This window comes from Mycena indigotica (genome assembly GCF_014461135.1).
Source record: "Mycena indigotica strain 171206Taipei chromosome Unknown Mind.scaff0002, whole genome shotgun sequence".
Taxonomy (NCBI): domain Eukaryota; kingdom Fungi; phylum Basidiomycota; class Agaricomycetes; order Agaricales; family Mycenaceae; genus Mycena; species Mycena indigotica.
In genome coordinates, this window is record NW_023503001.1 from 4,802,843 (window position 1) to 4,822,053 (window position 19,211).

Sequence of the window (19,211 nt, forward strand, 5' to 3'; positions counted from 1 at the left end):
GCCTTTCTGCAGCAGCTGCTGAGTGTCGGTTTGGGACTGCAGAAACAATAGAGAGATAGCAAACGAGTGCTTGACTCTTGTGAGGTTGCATGAACCAGGATGAACTCGGACTTGAGTGTAGCAGACAACTCAGGTCACAAGTTGTAGTAGGTTGTAGTTGTGATAGTGTGACCTTCAGATCAGGCTCACCGCGTTGTACATTGAGCTTGAACCCGAACCACCACAATGGACAGCGCTTCTGTAGATGGCTCGGTCTTCGATGCAGAACTCTCTACTTCTCCCTCCTCCCCTCCTAACCCGGACGATCTGGAGAAGCTCAGAGCCATGGATCAATACCGTATGAACCTTTGGATTCTAACACAACGAGACCGACCGATTCCCTCGTACGTTTCGCGCGTTGGCATATCATCAGGCTTGAGATCTCGTCGAAAGAATGGATGACATGAAGAAGTATCTTGATAGACCACAAGACAACGCTTCGCGACGGAGACGCGCTGTCCAAGAGTTGGACGAGCAGTTTGAAGAAGACCTCAACAGAATGTACTTGGCAGAATCAGAAGACTACCTGAAGGAGGCGCACGACCGATATCGGGCTTTTGAGAATGAAATCGTGGATCGTGAAGTTGAGCAAGCATTCCAACAAAGGACAGTTCTCATGTTCGAATAGCGACTAGAAGAAGCCAAGGCCATATCTTCGAAGAACCTGTGGGACCACGTCTACTCCCACGTATATACGACCTACCAACTCAAAAAGGGCACAATCGAAGGATCAGAGGCTCTCCTCCACTTCCCACAAACCCCAGCAGGCTACAAGGCTGCCTCCGTTGAAACGCAACAGGCTGTGGCAGAGTTCTTGAGCCTGACAACACCCGAGGACAAGGAGATTCGGCTTGCTAAACACAACTGGACATGGTGGCAGACGAATCCACTGGAAGAAACCTTTGATTCAGACCCCGTTCGTTCATCGCCGCTATGTCATGTCTTGCTGACTTATGTTCAAGGAGTTCAAAGACATTGTTCAAAGAGTTCTGAATGCTGAGCCATGGAGCAGGGACCCTCGTCGACGGACTAGCATATAGTCATCGCGGTCTCGACGATTTGGAGTGTACTGATACGGGCTGAGAAAGTTAGGCGGCGTGTTTAATAACTGCTCTACACTCAACTAAATTCTGGAACAGGACGACCTCACACCAATCTCCTGACAAGCGTCATTCTGAATCACCAGTTTTCTTGCTACAGTTGCCTGATTTGAGACTAACGCAACTTTCGTTTGGCGTTTACTTTCAACATCATGGATAGGACGCTGCAGTAGGCTGGTCAGAAGTACTGCATATCCCATGTACTGCTAGCTAGATATGTAGAAAGCTAGCAAGCACGATAATTGGATCAAATATTTTTGTTGACGTTTGTTAGTTGTTGGGTCCTTATGCCTCCCACCACCACGCAACTGCTCAAACTCGCGCTGCCTCTCATTCCGCAAGTAAAAAAACTGTATTGACGCGTCGTAAGGCTCATGGAGATGACTGGATAGTACGGGTTCACGCGGACTGCGCTGTCACGCTCGATCTTGCAGCTCCCGCCTGCCGACAACAGTGGTCGACCACACACGGAGCCATTGTCTGACTTGGCGGTATCTGCTCTGTTTGGAAATGGAGACAACGCCCGGAAGATGTTGATTAACGCGTGGCTCGATGCTGGCATCGAGAATATGAGCCATAATATACCAGGAAAAGTATCTGTTGCAGACGCGCTTCACACCCGGCTTGCTTATAACGAGTCTATTCTGGCTCATTTGCCTGAGGTACGTGTTTGGGCAGGTAATTTGGAAAGAGAGGCTTAACAACCTCAGGCGTTCGCCCTGCTTTCTGTGCCTGAGGCCAGGTGGAGCGTCATTCCCCCACTCGATCCACTACCGGCACTGAAGCATTCTGCGCGTATTGCAGACGAAGCTTGCTATCTTTCCGACGATTCGTCCACAAGGGTGTGTGTGACCCACTTATTTTTATTCCTTAATAACTGACTCTGCATAGTTATCCTGGTATGCTCAGCGTGCGACGCTAATGGGTGTCTACGGTGCCGCTGGTTCGTTGTTCTCTGAGTATAACCCTCTTCTGTCTAATTTCAACCCGCCAGAGCTCCATCAACTTACTTCTCCTTCATCTGCACACGCTTTCCTTGACGAACTACTGAGCGGTGCAAAACATATCGAGTCATATATATCGGAAGTGGGCCAGTTCTCGGACTATGTGCTGAGAAGCTGGGTTGGGATTGCTCGAAGTCGTGGGATCATCTCATAATAGCACAGCCACATCATGTCCGTATATAAGCAGGGTCACACGCATTTTTCTTTTCTTCGATTCTTCCACAATCAAAAAAGCCGGTGACGATACTCCCAGGTGCAAGTCGATGAGCGCGACCCCTAGCCCTTGCTGGTTGGTGCGGTCGGCGGTGACATCGCCCGTTCGGCGCCAATTCCTTGTTATTACAAAGGGACGGGCTGAACTGATCTGAGGCTTCATTTTTTGGTTCGCTGGAAGGAATATGTCGACTGCAGTGGGAGGGTGAAAGTGGACAGGAATTGGATTGACGGTCGCAAGTGTTGCTGGTTTTGTACGAATTGTCGGGAAGGGCTTTCGATCGTGTGCTGGCAAGTAGCTTACCCATCTTGCAATGAACTTCTTTCTGTTTCTTCTTCATCTCAACCTCTCCCCTCCACCTTGGTCTGCGATGCCCAATTTGTCTCCCTTGCGTCACCAACTAGTCGTCGCATCACATCACACAGCCAGCTGTAACTTCGACCTAGACTCATATCCACCATGTCTCGTCTTTCGTTCACCTTATTTTTTTTCGCCCTAATTGCCTTCACCTATGCTGTGGAATCTCCTAAAAGCGGCGGCTTCCTGCCGAGTACAACTGAACCAATTTTCGTGCGTGATTAGTTCTGGCGCGTGCCAATCGTCAACAGACCCTGACGCGTCAACATCGCAGGCAGAAGAACTCGAAGAATGCCAGTCTATCTGGCGGTTAGGGCTCATCAAGAAGACGTTGGAAGCTGAACAATCTCCGGTTATGCGCAAGGTTTGCACGCTGAATGGCATTATGGGGCGCTCGAATAACCATCTCCAGGTTTTCGCTTTCCTGTTCCCGTTTGGACCCGCATGGAATTCGATTCTGGGGACGTTTTATATCTCATCGTACGCTTGTTTCTCAAATAGCGATGGTTCTCATTCAGAACAGCGTGCCTAATTTCATCCTGGCCTTCATTCCAGCCCAAATCAATGCAAACACGCTCAACACAATGACTGCGTTTGCTGTAAGCGCTCGGTACTCTGGCGGGGTTATGCTCAAACAGGACAGACCGGTGGCCTTCTCTCTGATGTCTTCCTACATCTCATCCCTCATTCGTTCATGGGCGAACACCAAGGCGATGGCGTCCATTTCGTGATGGTGGAGGAGAAGCGCAATATCCTAATTGGGTGCGTCCACACTGAGAACTCTGACAAAAATATGACGACAAATGATAAGGCTTGGTATTTTTGTCGGATTCGCTGCCTTCTTCATGATGGAGAAGACTCTACGTGTGCTGGGGGGAGACGAGGGTGGCGAAGGACATTCACACTCCCATTCGCATTCGCATACGAACCAAGACACTGCTACTGCTAGTGGGGTCGCCAATGGATCGGAGAATGGCTCTGCTCATTTGCGCAAGGGAAAAAAGGGCGAAACGGAAGGAGTAGAGCACAAAGAAGACTCGACACCTACGTCCGCCACTGGCCCGTCCAAAATGTCTGCGTATCTTAACCTATTTGGCGATTTCGTCCATAATATGTGAGTTGGGGACTCATTGGTCTTTTGATACGCGTATTTACGGGCCACTTTCCCTAGTACTGATGGCCTGGCAATGGCTGCGAGTTTTTATGCGTCTCCCCTCATTGGGGCAACAACTACCCTGGCTTGCTTTGCTCATGAAATTCCTCATGAGATCGCGGACTACTCAATTCTCATTCGGAGTGGGTCTGTGCTTTTTTCTGTCTTGCTTCTGGCCTCCTTCTCATACGACGGGACAGATTTACCAAAAGACAAGCTATGCAATCGCAATTCTTGACTGCTGTCGGAGCTTTTGTGCGTGTTTCCTACACTCTCATTCAGTTGTTGGGTTTCCCCCCAGCCAACCACCTTGTCTGGCTTGTCTTCCTTTCCCCCGCTCTTCCCACTGTGTCTTGGCACGTTCGTGCTTATCGTTGCCTTTAGGTCGGGTGAGTGCAGCTTTAGCTTCTCTCTCTGCCTGCTTGCTTTCGCGAGGCTGAACTTCCTCCCAACAGAACATTCATTGGAATCGCGGTGGCCTCTGGGTCAGGCGCTTCCGAGTCCCATTCGGACCGGAATGACCTTGCGGCTGCTGTAAGACAAGACGCAAATGGCCTCTTAGGGACCACGACCCAGTTAGCAGATCTGGTATAACAATTTATTGTCAACTGTTTTCCAAGTTGATGGAATTGCCTGCAGGTGATCCCATTCGTTGCGGGAGGATTCCTATATATCGGTGCCGTCGCGGTACTTCCAACGTGAGTCTTTTCTTCAACTCGGGAGACCGCTGAATGACCGGTTTGGAGGTTGCTTGTCGAGAGCAAAAGTGCAGCCCAAGCTTTGCGAGAGGTTATTGCTCTCTTTCACTTACAAGAAAATGTTTTTACGATTGACAGTTTGTGGCAATGGGAGTAGGCGTGTTAGCCATGTTTTTGGTTGCTTGGAATGAGTAGGTTCCAGTACTTAGATCGTAGATTCGGAGAGGAACGGGCAGAGCGGCACTAAAATCCGATGACTATTTGTAAACACGAGATGTGAGACATGCCGAAGAGGAGCCGACGAACGTTGGTGATGGCACGCAAACACCTTTCTGAAATTTTGAGCTGACCACTGTTGTTGCACAAGACCACGACCATCGAGGCCACGCGTAAGTATTGGTTGGCTCCCGCGGTTGGTATAAAATGACTAACGCATCTTTTTCAGCTCTCCGCCTCCTTTCTGAGTGGTTCCGGACCCACTCATATAAGACCTCTTCCGCTCTACACTCTTGCTTGCGCCTACCAGGCGCGTCACAAGCTGATGCAGGCTTCCTAAACGCTTTCCCAAACCGTCGCCTCTATTCCCTCACCCTACCATGGGTACAAAAGGTCGATCTACTCCCCGAGTTGTGTGTTGCGCAATCCCCATCTCCCGCCCATATTCCAAGATTCTCTTAATCACTTCCCGAAAGCGGCCTGACCATTGGGTCTGTCAGTGACTGGCTACCTTCTGCTCTTTGTCGCGTCTCATCCTCGTCAACAGTGCCCAAGGGCGGCTGGGAGGCTACGGATGTTCGTTTAGAAAACGCTGCGACGCGTGAAGCGCTCGAAGAAGGTATCTTTCTCTATTTCCAGCATTTCTTGGCTCTAATATTCGTCTTTCCCTTTTTCTTTCCCCCCTTGCAGCAGGCGTACGTGGAACAATTTCTCGTTACGTCACCACTCAGCAAAGCCCGTCAACAATTTACCACTTCTACGAACTCGATGTTGCTTCTCTTGAGCAGGACTGGCTCGAAAGCAGCGAGAGACGGCGGGAGTGGGTGGACTACGCTGAGGCCGTCCGGCGACTCGAATGGAAGCCTGAGCTTGCCAACGGACTCCGCCTTTGCTCACTTGCCCCCACACGATGAGCATGCCCTAACACGATGAACACCTCCCTTACGCTTCGATATTTAGAGCCCCAATATACACAACTCCAAGCCCACTCCCCCAGCCAGCCGACTACTACCTACTCTACGTTACACCAATCTGTCTTAAACCATACCCGACAGTTGTATCTCCCAACCCCGTCGCTTATGTAGTTTTATAGGGTACCAGCTCCATTAGTTAGCAACAATCGCATTTTCACAGTGACCTCAGATGACTCTGGAACTCTAGTGGACCTCCCAAGCTAGCTACCAGTATACATGCTCCTGGCCATCTTGAAGCCTGAAGCTTGAGAGATTATTGAAAACTTTTTGTTGGGGCCTGGCCATTATGAAACGTTTTGTGGGGTCAATTTTGTGACCCGTGTGCTCTCAATGCCGACCATCACTCAGATTTACCGCCATGTCGCCAGACCATGTGTATGCCGATAAGGCCCGGCATATAACCCGCGCCTAGGGTTTCTTTCGACCACCACGCACCCAAAAATGCGAGTTCAAACACTGCTTGTTCTGCCCCTTGTGTCAGGCGTGTTTGGCTCGTCGTTCGACTTGCTTCAGCATCTGGGGAACTTGTCGCCTTACTTTACGCCTCCCACTCCCCATGGCGTTAATGCGGCTCTCCCGGACGACGCGACCGTTAAGCAGGTCATGCTGGTAAGCGTCTCTATGCCAGTCAGTGACTTGTTGATGCTGGGTAGATGGCTCGTCATGGCAGTCGGTGGCCGCTCACCGGTGAATTGGCGTACATTCAAAATCTGACGACCAAGCTGGCCGGGGCGACCGAGTATATCGCAAAGGCGCGGCTTCCCTCGAGCATGGAGTTCCTTAAGGATGGATACAAGACCACTTTGGGTGCGAACAACCTCACGGCCATCGGACGGCGGCAAATATTCGACCACGGTGTTGAGTACGTGTTTACTATAGCATCCCACTGAACTTAGCCATTTGCTAGCTTCAAAATGAAATATCCTCAGTTGAAAGCCACGAATGTACTTGCCGGCAACCAGGATCGTGTAAGCGGTCTTTTCCTAGCTAGGAAGTTGGCTAATTTTCTAGGTTGTCGAATCTGCTCAATGGTTCGCGCGTGGATTCTTTGGCCGCTACTGGAACGAAAAAGTCGATCTCATCAACGAAGACACGGTCACCATTAGCTGGATTACCCCGATGGACACATGTCCGCTTTGGCAGTACTCGTATGGACAAAAGGTACGGTTTGTCCCTAGGCACGGTCAACAGCTCATGTCGCTGACAGGCTGTCGATACCTGGGGCGCAGTCTACCTGCCACCGATTACCAAGCGTCTAAACAAACTCCTTCCTGGCGTCAACTTGACCATTGGCGATACCCATGGCGCGTTGTACGCGTGTGCCTACGACCATGCGGCCTATGGTGTCTCCCCGTGGTGTGATGTTTTCAGCAAAGACGAGATTCTCGACTTTGAGTGGGTCTCCATTGTTCGCGTCTTTCCACGCTGATTAGATGGCCATTTATAGGTACGAACTAGACCTACTTATGGACAACGCTTTCGGGTACAATCTTCCCGGTATTATGGGCCCCACCCTTGGCACGCTGTTCGTCAACAAGCTCATTGAGCGCTTCACTGGCGGCACACAAGAGATGTACATCGAGTTCGGCCACGACACAACCATTGATATGGCCCTTGCTGCTTTGGGGTTAGCCAAGTATGTGTCTTGTTATATATAACCCTGATGGTTGATCATCTCCTGCAGGGACAAGAAGCCTCTCCCTTCGAGCGGCCCCGTTCCTGCCAACCGCGCCTTCAGGACGTCGTACCAGGTTCCGTTTGGCGCGCAAATGGTCTGGGAGAAATTTACGTGCAAATCTTCGTGCTCTGGTCCTCAAATTCGCCTCCCTTTTGAACGACGCGCCGTTCCCGCTGTCGATCTGTTCCAAGACTAAGTTTGACGAAAAATACGGCTCGTGCTCGCTCGATGCATTCGTCAAGGCAAATAGCTTTAGCAGGGGCATCAAGTGGGGAGATGCGGCATGGAACAAGACTTGTGGTGCCGCGAATTTCTGAAGAGTGGGTAATTTTATGGTGTAAAAAAAATCGCGACTGCAGATACGACGCTCGCGAATAGTGTAGAGCTATGACTAATAGCAATGTTCTGTAGGTGGACTGAGGCTACGGCTGATGGTATAAGTTGTTCCTGAAACTTTCCGCTGTTCGGACTCTTTGAGACATGTCGCAAGATGGCCTTGGACTGTTACCGCGGGGAGAGGTTAAACCTGTGCAAGGAAGCAAAAGTCTCGCTTTTGTCGACCTATAAAACTGCAGCAACTGAAGCACTTGACCATACTTGAGCATCATTACTCAACTACCCCCAAAACTAAGCACCACTGTTTCCAACCACCAAAAACAATGTCGAAATTCGCCGTACCTGCTGCCTTCGACCTCGTCTCCTCACCGAGCGAGCAACCCACACCTCTCACTCTCCGAGAACGCCGTGGATTCACACTCTACATATCATTTGGCCCGGCGTATCCCAAAATTGAGCCCAAAGGAGAGCTGGGACCCACCTATGCCAACCTCCCTCGTCGCCGCAAGCGGAGCAGCGTCGTCTCCGTTGACATCACTCTCCAAGCCGCAAGTGCTGCTCAGACACCAGTTCCTCCTGGTGATGGCTATTTCTCGTAAAAATGTTAAAATATCGTCGAGGAAGGAGGGAAAGCGTATTGCGGCGCAGCGTTGCGGAGGGACATTGAGGCCTTCAGCGTGCCAGACATAGGGGCTGCATCTTATCAATACTTATCTTATCTCTTGATGTGATAGCATCACAGATTAGGCCAAACCAATGGCAACGTTTTTTCTTCGTCTGCTGTCGCAGTTGGGTTTATACGGCCAGCGTTAGTGAACTGTTGTGAGAACGCTGTGAGCGTTGAGCTGCGTTGAGGATCTAAAGTGTCACATCAGTTACAACTTGTGACACTTTTTAGTCGCTTGCGACTAGGCAAACTCGCAAGAGTCAAGCGCTTGTTTACCATGTCTCTCTCTCTCTTTCTTGTCTATGCAGTGCCAAGCCAACGCCAAACAGCTACGGTAGAGAGGCGCCATGGATCCCGCAAGTGTTGTTCTTTTTGTTTCCTTCTTGTCGCTACCTACTATAATTTGGTTTTCCAGCCTTGTTTTTCCTCTGACTCTGCATTAAAACACTGCCTGAAGAACAAGCAACAGCTCACTGACTAGTATTGTCTCGTCGCCAGCGCCAAAAAACCAAGGTTTCTACGCAACTGTCATGCTTGTTCTTTGGACTATAAAATGCATCTCTACTAGGCTGCATTTTCTTCGCCGGACTGCAGAGTTATGGCGTATTACGGACCGCCTTTCACTGCTCCGTCCACCCCAAGGCAGGGACGGCGTTATCTTCTTCCCCACCATGTCAGACGCCGGCAGACTGGGGAGACAGTCTATACCGTCCTCCTCCATATAGCATACAATGGGGCCAATCATTGCAGCATATGTGGTCTCCGGATTGTCAGAAGGGGAGAGTATAATGTTGTCGGGAGGCACCTTCCCTACCGCACTATGAACATCACAAACACCGCAGATGAAGACCGTCTCGACTGCTATGATCTTACCGTCTATCGACAGGCAGGTTCGATAGACGAGCGTGTCTTGATCATGCCAGTGGAACAGGTGACTGGATATCTTCGCGCCGTTGCCGACCCGGATCGCTGGGGCACTTTCCGCTTTAGTTCCTCGGACACACCCATAGTCATATTCAACCCAGTCACAAAGTGGTGGGACGGCAACAGAATGTAAGCAAGTCCCATATGTATTCCATTAATCTTACCTTGTTCTACTTAGTATCCTGCAGACGCGACATCTGTCAGCCGCCGGTCGCTACCAGTCTCTTTTTGTCTGTCAAGCTCGGGACGGTGAATTGACTGTTCGCCTCTTCTTTTTTTGCCTTTCGATCCTAATAACCGAAACAGATTTGGCAAAAGAGCTCGAGAGAGCTTCTTGCTTTGTTCCAGCCTCGGGTTGATGATCATTGGCAGCTCACCGACGAGTTTGGCTTCTTAGAGGCGCAAGGACACCAAATCATGAAGACGTTGAGGATCATCTGTATGATGCTGATCACCATGGGCGAGATTTGAGGAACAAGCAACCCGACCGAACGGACAAGCTACGATTTCATGCTCTCGACTCGTCTCACAGCCCCAATCTCCACCGTGCCGCGCCGTTACTCACCAGCAATGACGGACTCTGTTCAGATAGTTGTTTCGCGTTGGACACTGTTTCTTTTCTGCCACCTTGACTGGTCCTCATCCTCTCCATGATGCCTTTCCTTCTCGGTACTAGTATCCTGACTGCATTTGTAGTCTACATAATTGTAAACCTGTCCTGTTTGTTCCTATGTACTTGAATGTTATCGCATGTTTTATTTATTAATCACCCTTGGTCCCACCGGAAATCGAACGAAGTATTCTGCACTTGTCTTTCCGTAAGCTAAGGGTGGAACTAGCCGCACTTGAATTTGGACGCAATAGGAAAAGAGGCGAGGACAGTTTTCGCGATCATGCGTCATGCGAGAAACAAACACTTTTCAAAGAAAGAGTACATCGAGATTTGGGCGTCGACTATCGAATACGTGTGTTTCTCGTTACTCGCAACGGCACCTAACACTTTCAAGCCGTCTTGAGAATCGCAGGTTCAAATTCATCACCAATGACCCAAGATCGCCATGGGCTGGTAAGGCTCCTCGAGGTACTTGATCTCTTCCGCTGTGAGCTTGATGTGCACCGCGTCTGCAGGATTTTAGCCTTCGGGTGAGGATTAAATGGGGCTGTTCACCGATGGCCTCGAAGAGGTTCTGAAGCGAAGTTGTACCAACAATTGGCGCCGAAACGCCGTCCTTGGAAAGCGACCACGCAATGGCGATTTGGGCCATCTTGACCCCATGCTTCTTGGCGACCTCCTCCACTCTGACGGTGAATAGTGAGCATCACGTCCAGCACATAAGTACTACATATGTGCTAACCTCTCGACGATCTTCTGGTTCGAGGCGGATTGTGTGTAGAGGGAAGGCGGCATCCTTTTCAATCGAGGTAAGGAGCCGGAAGGACTCAAGAGAAGAGATAACACATACACGTCAGATTCTGCACGCGCTGTTTGGTTTTCTTTCTGAAGTTGAACCGACATGGGCCGACAAAGCGCCCCGCGGGCGAGAGGAGACCAGGGAATGGCGCCAACGCCAAAGTGCTATGGGACGGTGGGTAGGGAAAATGCCTCGGGAGCAGCTGAAAATGTACCTTCAAGGTTGGGAACATTTCACGCTCCTCTTCGCGGTAGATCAAGTTGTGATGGTTCTGCATGGAGATGAAGGGTGTGAGGTTATTTGCGATAGCGTAGTCTGGAGTTGCGAGTCAGGCATCAGACGAATATGAGCTACAATTCGCGTTACTCTGCATCGCATGAACTGGACAATGGGTGTTAGAGTAGATTGGCAAAGAAAGAAGGAAGCGACAAACATTGCCAGGCATAGCAAGACGACATCCCGATATAACGCACGTATCCCGCTTTCACGACGTCATGCAAAGCTTGCATCTGGCGAAGTATTGAGAACGGAAAATATTGGATCAGGAGTGCCTACAGTTTCGGCGATGGGCGTGTTCTGATCGAATCTATGGCATTGCAACAAGTCGATATAATCGACTTGGAGACGCCGAAGACTGTGCTTGACCGAGTCGAAGATGTGCTTGCGGGAGAGGCCAAATTGGTTGGTATAGCGCTTCGCTTCGAGGCTAGCAGCGTCCATGTAGAACAGGGTTTCGCTCGGCTCTCGGCCAAGGGTGAAGTAAACTTTGGTCATAATGACGATTTCATCTCTGCAGAGACAGCCTCAGTCATCCTACACGTTGGAAGAAAACAGATAAAGACCACCTTGGGAGGTTGTGCTGCTTGATGGCGCGTCCCAGGACCTCCTCGCTGAGCCCATTGGAGTACACTGGAATGACGTTGGTTCTGTATTCGGTAGTGAATTGGAGGAATAGATACCATTCGCTGTATCGAAGCTGTTGATTCCAGCATCGTAACTGAGGGGGGTCAGAAAACCGGCTGATGAGCCAAAAAGTTGCGTACGCCGCTTTAATGTGCTTGCTAGCCTCCTCCTCAGGGAGGACCCAGCTTCCGCCCCATTTAGGATCTCCGTAAGACATTGTCCCGAGAACGATCTTGGAAATCTTGAGTCCAGAGGTCCCAAGCCGTACGTACTCCATCTTTTTCGTGGTGGTCGACATGGTCGTCGTTCGTGGTCTCGTGATTAGACTTTGCTTTCAACTTGTCGTTGATGTTCACTCGGCGTGCTGTTGACGAGCGAGCAGAAGTTATCGAGAACCAGCCCCAGTCCTTCCTTTATACCTCTGGGTCTGCGGCAATCCGGTGCCGGACAACGCGTCTGTGTGAGCTCGGCAGGGCTCTTTATGTCGCGGTTTCTGACCATCGAAGGTGGAGGGCTTAGTAACCCGGAACTCATTCGGAGGGTACCAAATTAGGAAGTTCAATGCATCACAATTGTGACGAGCTGTGACACTTACTGCTTTATCAACCTTTCGCCTATAGAAAATGTCGTCAGATTGGGGTTCGTATCTGTCTTCCTTCGACCGCTGCCTTGGTTGAATCACGATCAGACGAGTCCGATAGCGATACCCCCGCCAAAGCGCCGCCGATTCAGAAAGTCGCAAAGAAGAGTAAATGGGAAGGCGAAGACGATGACGATGATGGGCCTGCAGTGCGTAATTCTTGCGATCCTATTTCCCACCAATATTCTGACAAAGAGGACATCAGAGCGACTGGGAGGCATCTTCTGACGACGAGCCAAAGGCCACAGCGCCTGCTACTACGACGGCTGCGCCGCCCAAGAAAAAGGGCACGCTCAAAGCAAAGCTCGCTCAGAAAGAGGCTGAACGACAGGCAAAGATTGATGCTGGCGAGGATGATGAATATGACTCGGACTCGGTTCTGGATCCCCGGGAGAAAGCTCGTCGAGATAGAGAGAGGGAGCTTAACGCTGATTTAAGCAACGCGGCAGATCTGCTCGGTGCAGCTGCTCTCGGTGGTGTGTGGTATCCTTTCTTGTGTCCATATGCCCTCTAAGAGCCTCCAGGAACATCGTCATCCGAGCTGGACTCGCTGATCTCGGCCCAACTACGCACGAAAGACGATCTCATCAAGTTTTCCGACCAGCTAATAGAGACGATCATCAAACGACATCAGAGCAAACCGCTTTACGGTGCCTTCATTGAGCATCTAGCGCGGGAGCTCTGCATGCCACTCAAAGACGTCGAGGTCCGCAAAGTGGCCAGCGGACTGACTGCCCTCTCGAACGAGAAACAAAAGGAGCAAAGGGACAAGGCGAGTGGCAAGAAAAAGCCAAAGGCCGCCGGGAAACCGATCCTTGGAGCGGCCAAGGCCTCTGGGAAGTAAGTAAACGTCGACTCTCTGGGAGAGCAATACTGATTTTTTCTCGACTGCAGGGTGGACACGGGTTTGTATGACGAAGCACTGGATGACTTTGGCAGCCGAGCAGACGACTTCATGTAGATTATTCCACCCCATCGACACCCACTGTTGTACAACAACGCTTATCTTCGCAAATAATCTAGATCCACTCTGGTGGCAACCCAGACACTGTGTAGCGGATGCAAAACTCTGTTGTTTCACGTTGATCTAGTAAGTTGGGGCTCTGCAACTCAAACGAATATCATCCACAAAACCATCTTCATCCGCCAAAAAACTATGTCTTCGGCTACTTGCTGCCTCCCTTGCCTGTTCATTGAGCCGGTAAAACCTACCTCTAGCCCTTCGGAAACGCCGTGGGTTTCTACTTTGCCTATCATTTAGCCCGGCGTATCCCAAGATTTAGCAAGAGGCCATTCAATCATACATTGTCGCAAGAGGAGCAGTCTCAGTCGAGACAACAGCTTCCAGCCCTTGCTCCCTCGCCGATTGAACTGAAAGGCTTGCCTTCTCACTTCTCATAGCATTGAAAATCCCATGTCCGTCACAACCATCCCAGTGAATTTCGTCCACCGGCAAGTCTCACTTTCACTAGTCAACGCCAACCTTTGAGAAAATCTCGAAGGGCAACCAAAGATGGTATGCGTCGGAACATGGGACCTGACATCGAAACAAGATGCAAGTAAATTGGTGGCATATCGATTCTTTTTCAGTGAAATATATAGCCTCGTGTATCGAGCTTTTTATTGGGAGTGCAAGTTGAGGTTGGCTCGTTTTCTCGGAAATGAGCCCGCGACAACATCATTCTTCAGATGGAATCATACGCAAACTCTCCTGGCTTCCTGGAACAGCAGTCGTCCGGGTTGTATAATAGCTGGAGTTGGACATGACACTGTGTCTGGTTTCCAATCAGATATAGTACTACACTGCGAAAAACAACCTCCTAACCTTGCGTTAGGGTCATATCCTGTGCCAGAGCCGGAGGCATGAGCGTAGGTTTCGTGAGCCCGCGGTCGAGAAGTCGGTTGGGGATGATGGGACGGCCCAGACGGATTGTAAGTGCCAGTTGTATGCCCCTGCTGCTAAATGATGAGCATGCGGCGCTATTGAACGCGAAGAAAACCAACATTGTAAGCTTGGTAACCATAATTCTCCTGACTTCCTGTAGTCTGCGTCGTATGATAGCTGGAGTTCGACATGAAACTATGTCTAGTTGCCATTCAGATCCAGTGGGTGACTTCACGCTTTGAAAAACCTCCTCACCTTGTGTACGCGTTAGGGTCTACATATCCTGCGCCAGATTGGGAGGCATTGGCGTAAGATTCGCGAGCTCGTGATCGAGACGGATCATGGGTCGGGTGAACGCCATACCCCTGCTGCTGAATAATAAGCCTGTAGTGCTACCGCTCTTCAAGAGAAACCGTGACCAACATTGAAATTTTGATAACCGGAATTCTCCTGGCTGCCTGGAACAGCAGTATAATAGCTGGAGTTCGACATGACACTGTGTCTGGTTGCCATTGTGATCCAGTGAGTGACTTGAAGTTCACGCTTCAAGATAAACAATTTAAAACATCCTCACCTTGCGTTAGGGTCATATCCTGTGCTAGATTCGGAGGTGTTAGCGTAAGCTTCGCGAGCCCGTGATCGAGAAGTCGGATGCGGATCATGGGGCGGGTAAGCGCCAGTAGCATACCCCTGCTGCTGTCGGAATAATGAGAATATGGCGCTGTTGAAGAAAAAGAACCAACATTGGAGGCTTGGTAACCAAAATTGCTAGCTGTCGTCTAAGAAAATGTCAGCGCTGGGAGGCAGTGAGCGAAGGCACTGTACACCGGCGGAATCAAGGTATGGCCCGGGATACGGTGGAGGAGGGACAGACACGGAGCTCCTCGTTTCGGCATCGGCATTTCTGACATGTAAATCACGCTCACGGTGATACTTCTGAGGCTATGGATGTCTCCAGCTCCCATTCCGAATTGAACACAACTTGAAATAACTCACTGGCACAAAGTTCGGTGAGGCCTGGGGACCAGGACCAGGGATCGGCCCCATTGGACGGCCATCTGGGGGATAGATGGTGTTGGGGTGGGGGCTGGTTTTTGGGCTGATGGCAGAGCTTGAAGGATGTGTGCTAGTGAAGGGGCGAGGAATAGTGGGACCCATGGTCTGCGGGCTTAGGGTGGAGATGCGTGCTTTGAGTGCTGGAAGTGTTTTGTCGCCCTCTTTTTTCTAGAAGAAAGTTTAGTACTCTGTTTATTCAGTGGCAAGCTATACCAGTTCTGCAAGAATTTCCCTAGATATTGATGGAGTGTGAATGGCACAAATCAGAGAATATAATATAGAAACACACTTTAGGACACCATGCTGTAGCCACCTAACCTTTCTTCAAGAGATAAGATTTTTGGCAGGAAAGAGTAAGAGTGTATGTACTCTTTGATAGAAGCTGAGACTAAAGCCACTTGAGTAAACCAATGTCAGTGTAGTAGAAATTTTGCTTGACCTTGCAGATTCTCCTTAGCACCTGTATAGGTGTAACCTGTTTGGTGAATCGATTTTGCATCATTTGAAGATGTCTGATCATAGAATAACAATTTTCAAAGCCCATAACATCGTTGTGTCACCTACCTTTACATCCGTCAAGAGTTTTTCGACATTGCCGTGGAAGTTCTTGGCACGCTCTTGCACTTTTTTCATGACTGCCACCAGGAAAGGATATTTTGATAGAGAAGTATAGACATTGTCAATGTCCTTTGTCAACCTACCAGCAACCCTCAGCATTTGCCCAATGTAGATGGTTAACGTTGTCGTTTCTTCGACTTACTCTAGAAAAGTGTCAACAATGTCATTCAAGTCTTCCGGCTTATAGACCCAAATGTCCCCAGTCTGCTGTATTGTTCTGAGACACTCCTCCAGCTTCTTCAGCGTCAGCCCTGCGCTCGTAGTTGGCCAGTTCGGAATGACAGGCAATTTGGGCACAGGCAAAGAGACGGAGGGCTGTGGCATCTCAAGCTAAGGAAGAAGTAAAGAGGCTCGAGGCAAGTGCGTGCGAGTTATTTGTATATGTGTACCGAACATGAGGATGTATCCATTCCTCCGATTAGCACTGGGAATCATGGAACAAGAAGTAACTTTGATGTAAGAATACGATGATGAATGTCATGGTGTGACTTGTGACTTGTGATGGTGTGACTTGTGACCATCCATGACAGCTCGCTTTGGGAAACAACTCAGATGGTGCCCGACCTAAGAAACCGCGACATGCTTTGGGTTGCGCGTAGGAAATTTCTAGAGGACGTAGGGTATCGTCTCCGACCCAAATTCCAACCTGACTATGTGCCCAATCCTGATGCCTCGTGGTATGAAGAACGGGCAACACACATGGTGCGATTCACATCGACTGCTAAGGGTTACCATACTGACTCTGGGTAGCGGCGCACTATCATGGACGCTACTCGCATATCTGACGGTCGTCTAGTCATGCTCAAAGCTGTTTCAACGCGTGTTCATCCATATGAAGTGGACATAGCGCGCCTCTTTTCAACTCCGCCACTTTCTGAAGACCCACGGAACCATTGCGTTCCCATACTTGATGTTCTTCAAGATCCTGATGACGCAGACATACAAATTCTCGTCATGCCTCGTCTACTTGCTATAACCCAACCCTTATATGAAACGGTGGGTGAGGTAGTCGACGCTTTTCGACAGATTTTCGAAGTACCTATTGTCTGAGCGTCTTATGCACACCTCTTACTTACTGCCAGGGAATCGAATTCATGCACGAAAACTTCGTTGCTCATCGGTATGATCCTCTTCCGAGTGAACTGTACCACGTAATTTTTTCAGAGACTGTAGCATGGGCAACATTGTTCAAGACCCCACTCTACTCTACCCGGCTGGTTTCCATCCTATATATACTACCCAGGACCCCACAAATCGTCACCGAGCCTACCATGTCACTCGGACTGAATGCTGGCCCCGTTATTTTCTTATCGACTTCGGTTTGTCCAGGCGGTATGATCCATCTAATGGGCCACCAGCCGAGGACGTTATACGCGGCCTTGATCAGTCGCCTCCCGAGCACCAAAAATTTCCTTTGGTCTGCAATCCATTCCCCACCGACATCTACTTTCTTGGCAATACATTAAAACAGGACTTCCTTCTTTCCGACTGGGTGGGCAAGAAACGCGTACCATTGGCGAGTTATCTATTACCTTTGCGTGTTTGCGTGTTGCTCAATTCGTTTGGTTCTACAGCCTTCACTCCGTTTCCTCGAGCCTCTGATCAACGACATGACCCTCGATGACCCAGCCATGCGTCCAACAATTGGGGAAGTCATCGAGCAATTCAACGCACTGTGCGGGCCGTTGACTCGATGGCAGCTAAGACTACCAGGCCAATCTTACGCTATTCCTTTGACTTCGCTCTTCGTTCAGATTAGCCGAACACTTCGACGCGTCCCTCCAATCCCGCCAAATCGTCTGCGGCCAAACTTAATCCCTCTTAGCCCGTCTTTACAGGCATTTTATACTCAGACCCCGCCAATACCTGCGATACTAGCGGAGGAGGAGGGGACAGGTGATCTATTATCGTAATTATAATGCATCAGTCTCGCCTCAGGCTAGTGAAAATATGTGGTTAACAACTTCAACTCAGGTAGTCGGTCCATAACGCTTGCTTCTCACGATTTTTTTGGCTACACGCTGAGCTCGCGTTTTTGAACCGGGTTGATTATCTAGCTTCGAGCTCCGATAGTCATCTGCGTGCAGTGGACTCGAATGCGTACATTTGCTTTGGTCTTGGAGCTTGTTGAATGGACAAAGAGACGAGATTAGTCACGGGTACTGGTAGTGATCGCTATACAGCACTGAGCGTTGTTTACAAGTTTGAGGTGCTTTTACGCTTTAGTGGGAGCCATGTGGGACTCTTTTCATCCGAGTGCCTAGAAAACACGCTGAGTGACTGGTCCGTTTTTCTCTTTTCAAAATTCGCGAGAACTTGAGAGAGCTGAAGAGATTGATAAAATCATCCGAGTCGTTCCAAACAGCCACCAGTTGAGTAGTCGACACATACACACACACAATGGCGCTGCTAGGCTGAGAGCCGACTATCTCTTTTCGTTCAAAGACATGGGGTCTCTAGGCAACGCATCTGTGTTTTTTATTTGACCCGACATGTACACTTCTCAAGATAGTACTCACTAATGTCCCTTCAGTTGCCAGTGCGCTCACACCCACTGGTCTATTTGGATTCAAGCCATCCTACTAGTAGTCAAGATCTCAATTGAGCGCTGAAGCTTCAGCAATATAATCAAAATCTTGAACTTGAATGCTGCTGCACCCACATCTTGTTGTCCTTCCGAGTCGCCGTCTTATTATGCGCTCGTTGCCTTGCGCCTTCAAACTACCTGTAGTAACTTTCAACAACATGTCCGCCTTGTTCTGGCTCACCAGCATAAAACAACTCTCTGCTTGTTTGTGTTCAACACAGAGATAGTATGCCCCCACAGCCCGCCTCGATGATTCGACGACTCATTCTCGAGCGACCGCGGGCAGCACAGGTGAGCTGGGCCACACTCGATGCTGACAACTACCCCCTCCACGACTTTGTTAACGACAAGCTCGACTCGTGTGGCGACTGCCTATGGGGAATCACGCCCGGCATCCTCATCCACAACCCCAAGTCACGTATCATCAATGTTGTCCTGGACGCGCCAGAGACTCCGCCAAATCCGGCAGTCACCAAGTATAAATACGATTTCACAGTGCATATCCGGCCGAGCGAGGCGTGTGTCAAGATATATGCAGTGACGTCCATCAGCAAGCAAGATTGGTGGCTTATGGGGCGGCTCTACGCCATGGACGGGCAGGGAACATCGTCGTTCGTTGGGGTCGGGACCCCGGCGACGAGGTTTGATGTCATGTTTATCAAGGGCAGCGCAGAGGGTCGAGAATATGTGCAATTCATGGCGCAAGTCTTCTGGTGTTTTCCTAAGCGCTTGTGTTTCACACCTTCCTAT

General features: G+C 49.9%; 9 protein-coding genes across 9 annotated transcripts; 7 read left to right on the top strand and 2 right to left on the bottom strand.

The window, feature by feature from the left end:
- Positions 1 to 225: 225 nt before the first annotated feature.
- MIND_00261000 (uncharacterized protein) lies at positions 226 to 1,079 on the top strand (the record flags this gene model as incomplete). Its single annotated transcript, XM_037359487.1, has 4 exons — positions 226 to 383; positions 433 to 622; positions 668 to 955; positions 1,002 to 1,079. The coding sequence occupies 4 exons, from the start codon at positions 226 to 228 to the stop codon at positions 1,077 to 1,079; spliced, it is 714 nt and encodes a 237-aa protein (XP_037224582.1).
- Positions 1,080 to 1,426: 347 nt separating this feature from the next.
- Positions 1,427 to 2,297, top strand: MIND_00261100 (Ubiquinone biosynthesis protein; the record flags this gene model as incomplete). The annotated part of the gene is made up of 5 exons (XM_037359488.1): positions 1,427 to 1,480; positions 1,532 to 1,801; positions 1,850 to 1,981; positions 2,031 to 2,082; positions 2,134 to 2,297. The coding sequence occupies 5 exons, from the start codon at positions 1,427 to 1,429 to the stop codon at positions 2,295 to 2,297; spliced, it is 672 nt and encodes a 223-aa protein (XP_037224583.1).
- A 519-nt stretch (positions 2,298 to 2,816) lies between these two features.
- On the top strand, positions 2,817 to 4,760 carry MIND_00261200 (Zinc/iron permease; the record flags this gene model as incomplete). The annotated part of the gene is made up of 11 exons (XM_037359489.1): positions 2,817 to 2,927; positions 2,989 to 3,194; positions 3,238 to 3,313; positions 3,358 to 3,476; positions 3,526 to 3,828; positions 3,886 to 4,014; positions 4,068 to 4,227; positions 4,273 to 4,455; positions 4,507 to 4,565; positions 4,614 to 4,656; positions 4,704 to 4,760. 11 exons carry the CDS (start codon positions 2,817 to 2,819, stop codon positions 4,758 to 4,760), a joined length of 1,446 nt encoding a protein of 481 aa, XP_037224584.1.
- Positions 4,761 to 5,161: 401 nt separating this feature from the next.
- MIND_00261300 (Zinc/iron permease) lies at positions 5,162 to 5,695 on the top strand (the record flags this gene model as incomplete). The annotated part of the gene is made up of 3 exons (XM_037359490.1): positions 5,162 to 5,276; positions 5,329 to 5,476; positions 5,518 to 5,695. 3 exons carry the CDS (start codon positions 5,162 to 5,164, stop codon positions 5,693 to 5,695), a joined length of 441 nt encoding a protein of 146 aa, XP_037224585.1.
- Positions 5,696 to 6,196: 501 nt separating this feature from the next.
- Positions 6,197 to 7,629, top strand: MIND_00261400 (Phosphoglycerate mutase-like protein; the record flags this gene model as incomplete). The annotated part of the gene is made up of 7 exons (XM_037359491.1): positions 6,197 to 6,364; positions 6,409 to 6,617; positions 6,663 to 6,723; positions 6,767 to 6,916; positions 6,963 to 7,150; positions 7,203 to 7,391; positions 7,440 to 7,629. 7 exons carry the CDS (start codon positions 6,197 to 6,199, stop codon positions 7,627 to 7,629), a joined length of 1,155 nt encoding a protein of 384 aa, XP_037224586.1.
- Positions 7,630 to 9,034: 1,405 nt separating this feature from the next.
- On the top strand, positions 9,035 to 9,831 carry MIND_00261500 (uncharacterized protein; the record flags this gene model as incomplete). Its single annotated transcript, XM_037359492.1, has 3 exons — positions 9,035 to 9,489; positions 9,539 to 9,620; positions 9,667 to 9,831. 3 exons carry the CDS (start codon positions 9,035 to 9,037, stop codon positions 9,829 to 9,831), a joined length of 702 nt encoding a protein of 233 aa, XP_037224587.1.
- A 565-nt stretch (positions 9,832 to 10,396) lies between these two features.
- Positions 10,397 to 11,973, bottom strand: MIND_00261600 (Aldo-ket-red domain-containing protein; the record flags this gene model as incomplete). Its single annotated transcript, XM_037359493.1, has 11 exons — positions 10,397 to 10,482; positions 10,529 to 10,659; positions 10,716 to 10,769; positions 10,824 to 10,936; positions 10,987 to 11,087; positions 11,139 to 11,153; positions 11,206 to 11,281; positions 11,328 to 11,562; positions 11,618 to 11,681; positions 11,732 to 11,769; positions 11,816 to 11,973. The coding sequence occupies 11 exons, from the start codon at positions 11,971 to 11,973 to the stop codon at positions 10,397 to 10,399; spliced, it is 1,071 nt and encodes a 356-aa protein (XP_037224588.1).
- A 325-nt stretch (positions 11,974 to 12,298) lies between these two features.
- MIND_00261700 (Eukaryotic translation initiation factor 3 subunit J) lies at positions 12,299 to 13,276 on the top strand (the record flags this gene model as incomplete). Its single annotated transcript, XM_037359494.1, has 5 exons — positions 12,299 to 12,314; positions 12,364 to 12,464; positions 12,521 to 12,791; positions 12,840 to 13,155; positions 13,210 to 13,276. 5 exons carry the CDS (start codon positions 12,299 to 12,301, stop codon positions 13,274 to 13,276), a joined length of 771 nt encoding a protein of 256 aa, XP_037224589.1.
- Positions 13,277 to 13,993: 717 nt separating this feature from the next.
- MIND_00261800 (uncharacterized protein) lies at positions 13,994 to 15,358 on the bottom strand (the record flags this gene model as incomplete). Its single annotated transcript, XM_037359495.1, has 9 exons — positions 13,994 to 14,090; positions 14,141 to 14,271; positions 14,320 to 14,401; positions 14,456 to 14,568; positions 14,624 to 14,702; positions 14,775 to 14,893; positions 14,944 to 14,979; positions 15,026 to 15,142; positions 15,197 to 15,358. The coding sequence occupies 9 exons, from the start codon at positions 15,356 to 15,358 to the stop codon at positions 13,994 to 13,996; spliced, it is 936 nt and encodes a 311-aa protein (XP_037224590.1).
- Positions 15,359 to 19,211: the final 3,853 nt, after the last annotated feature.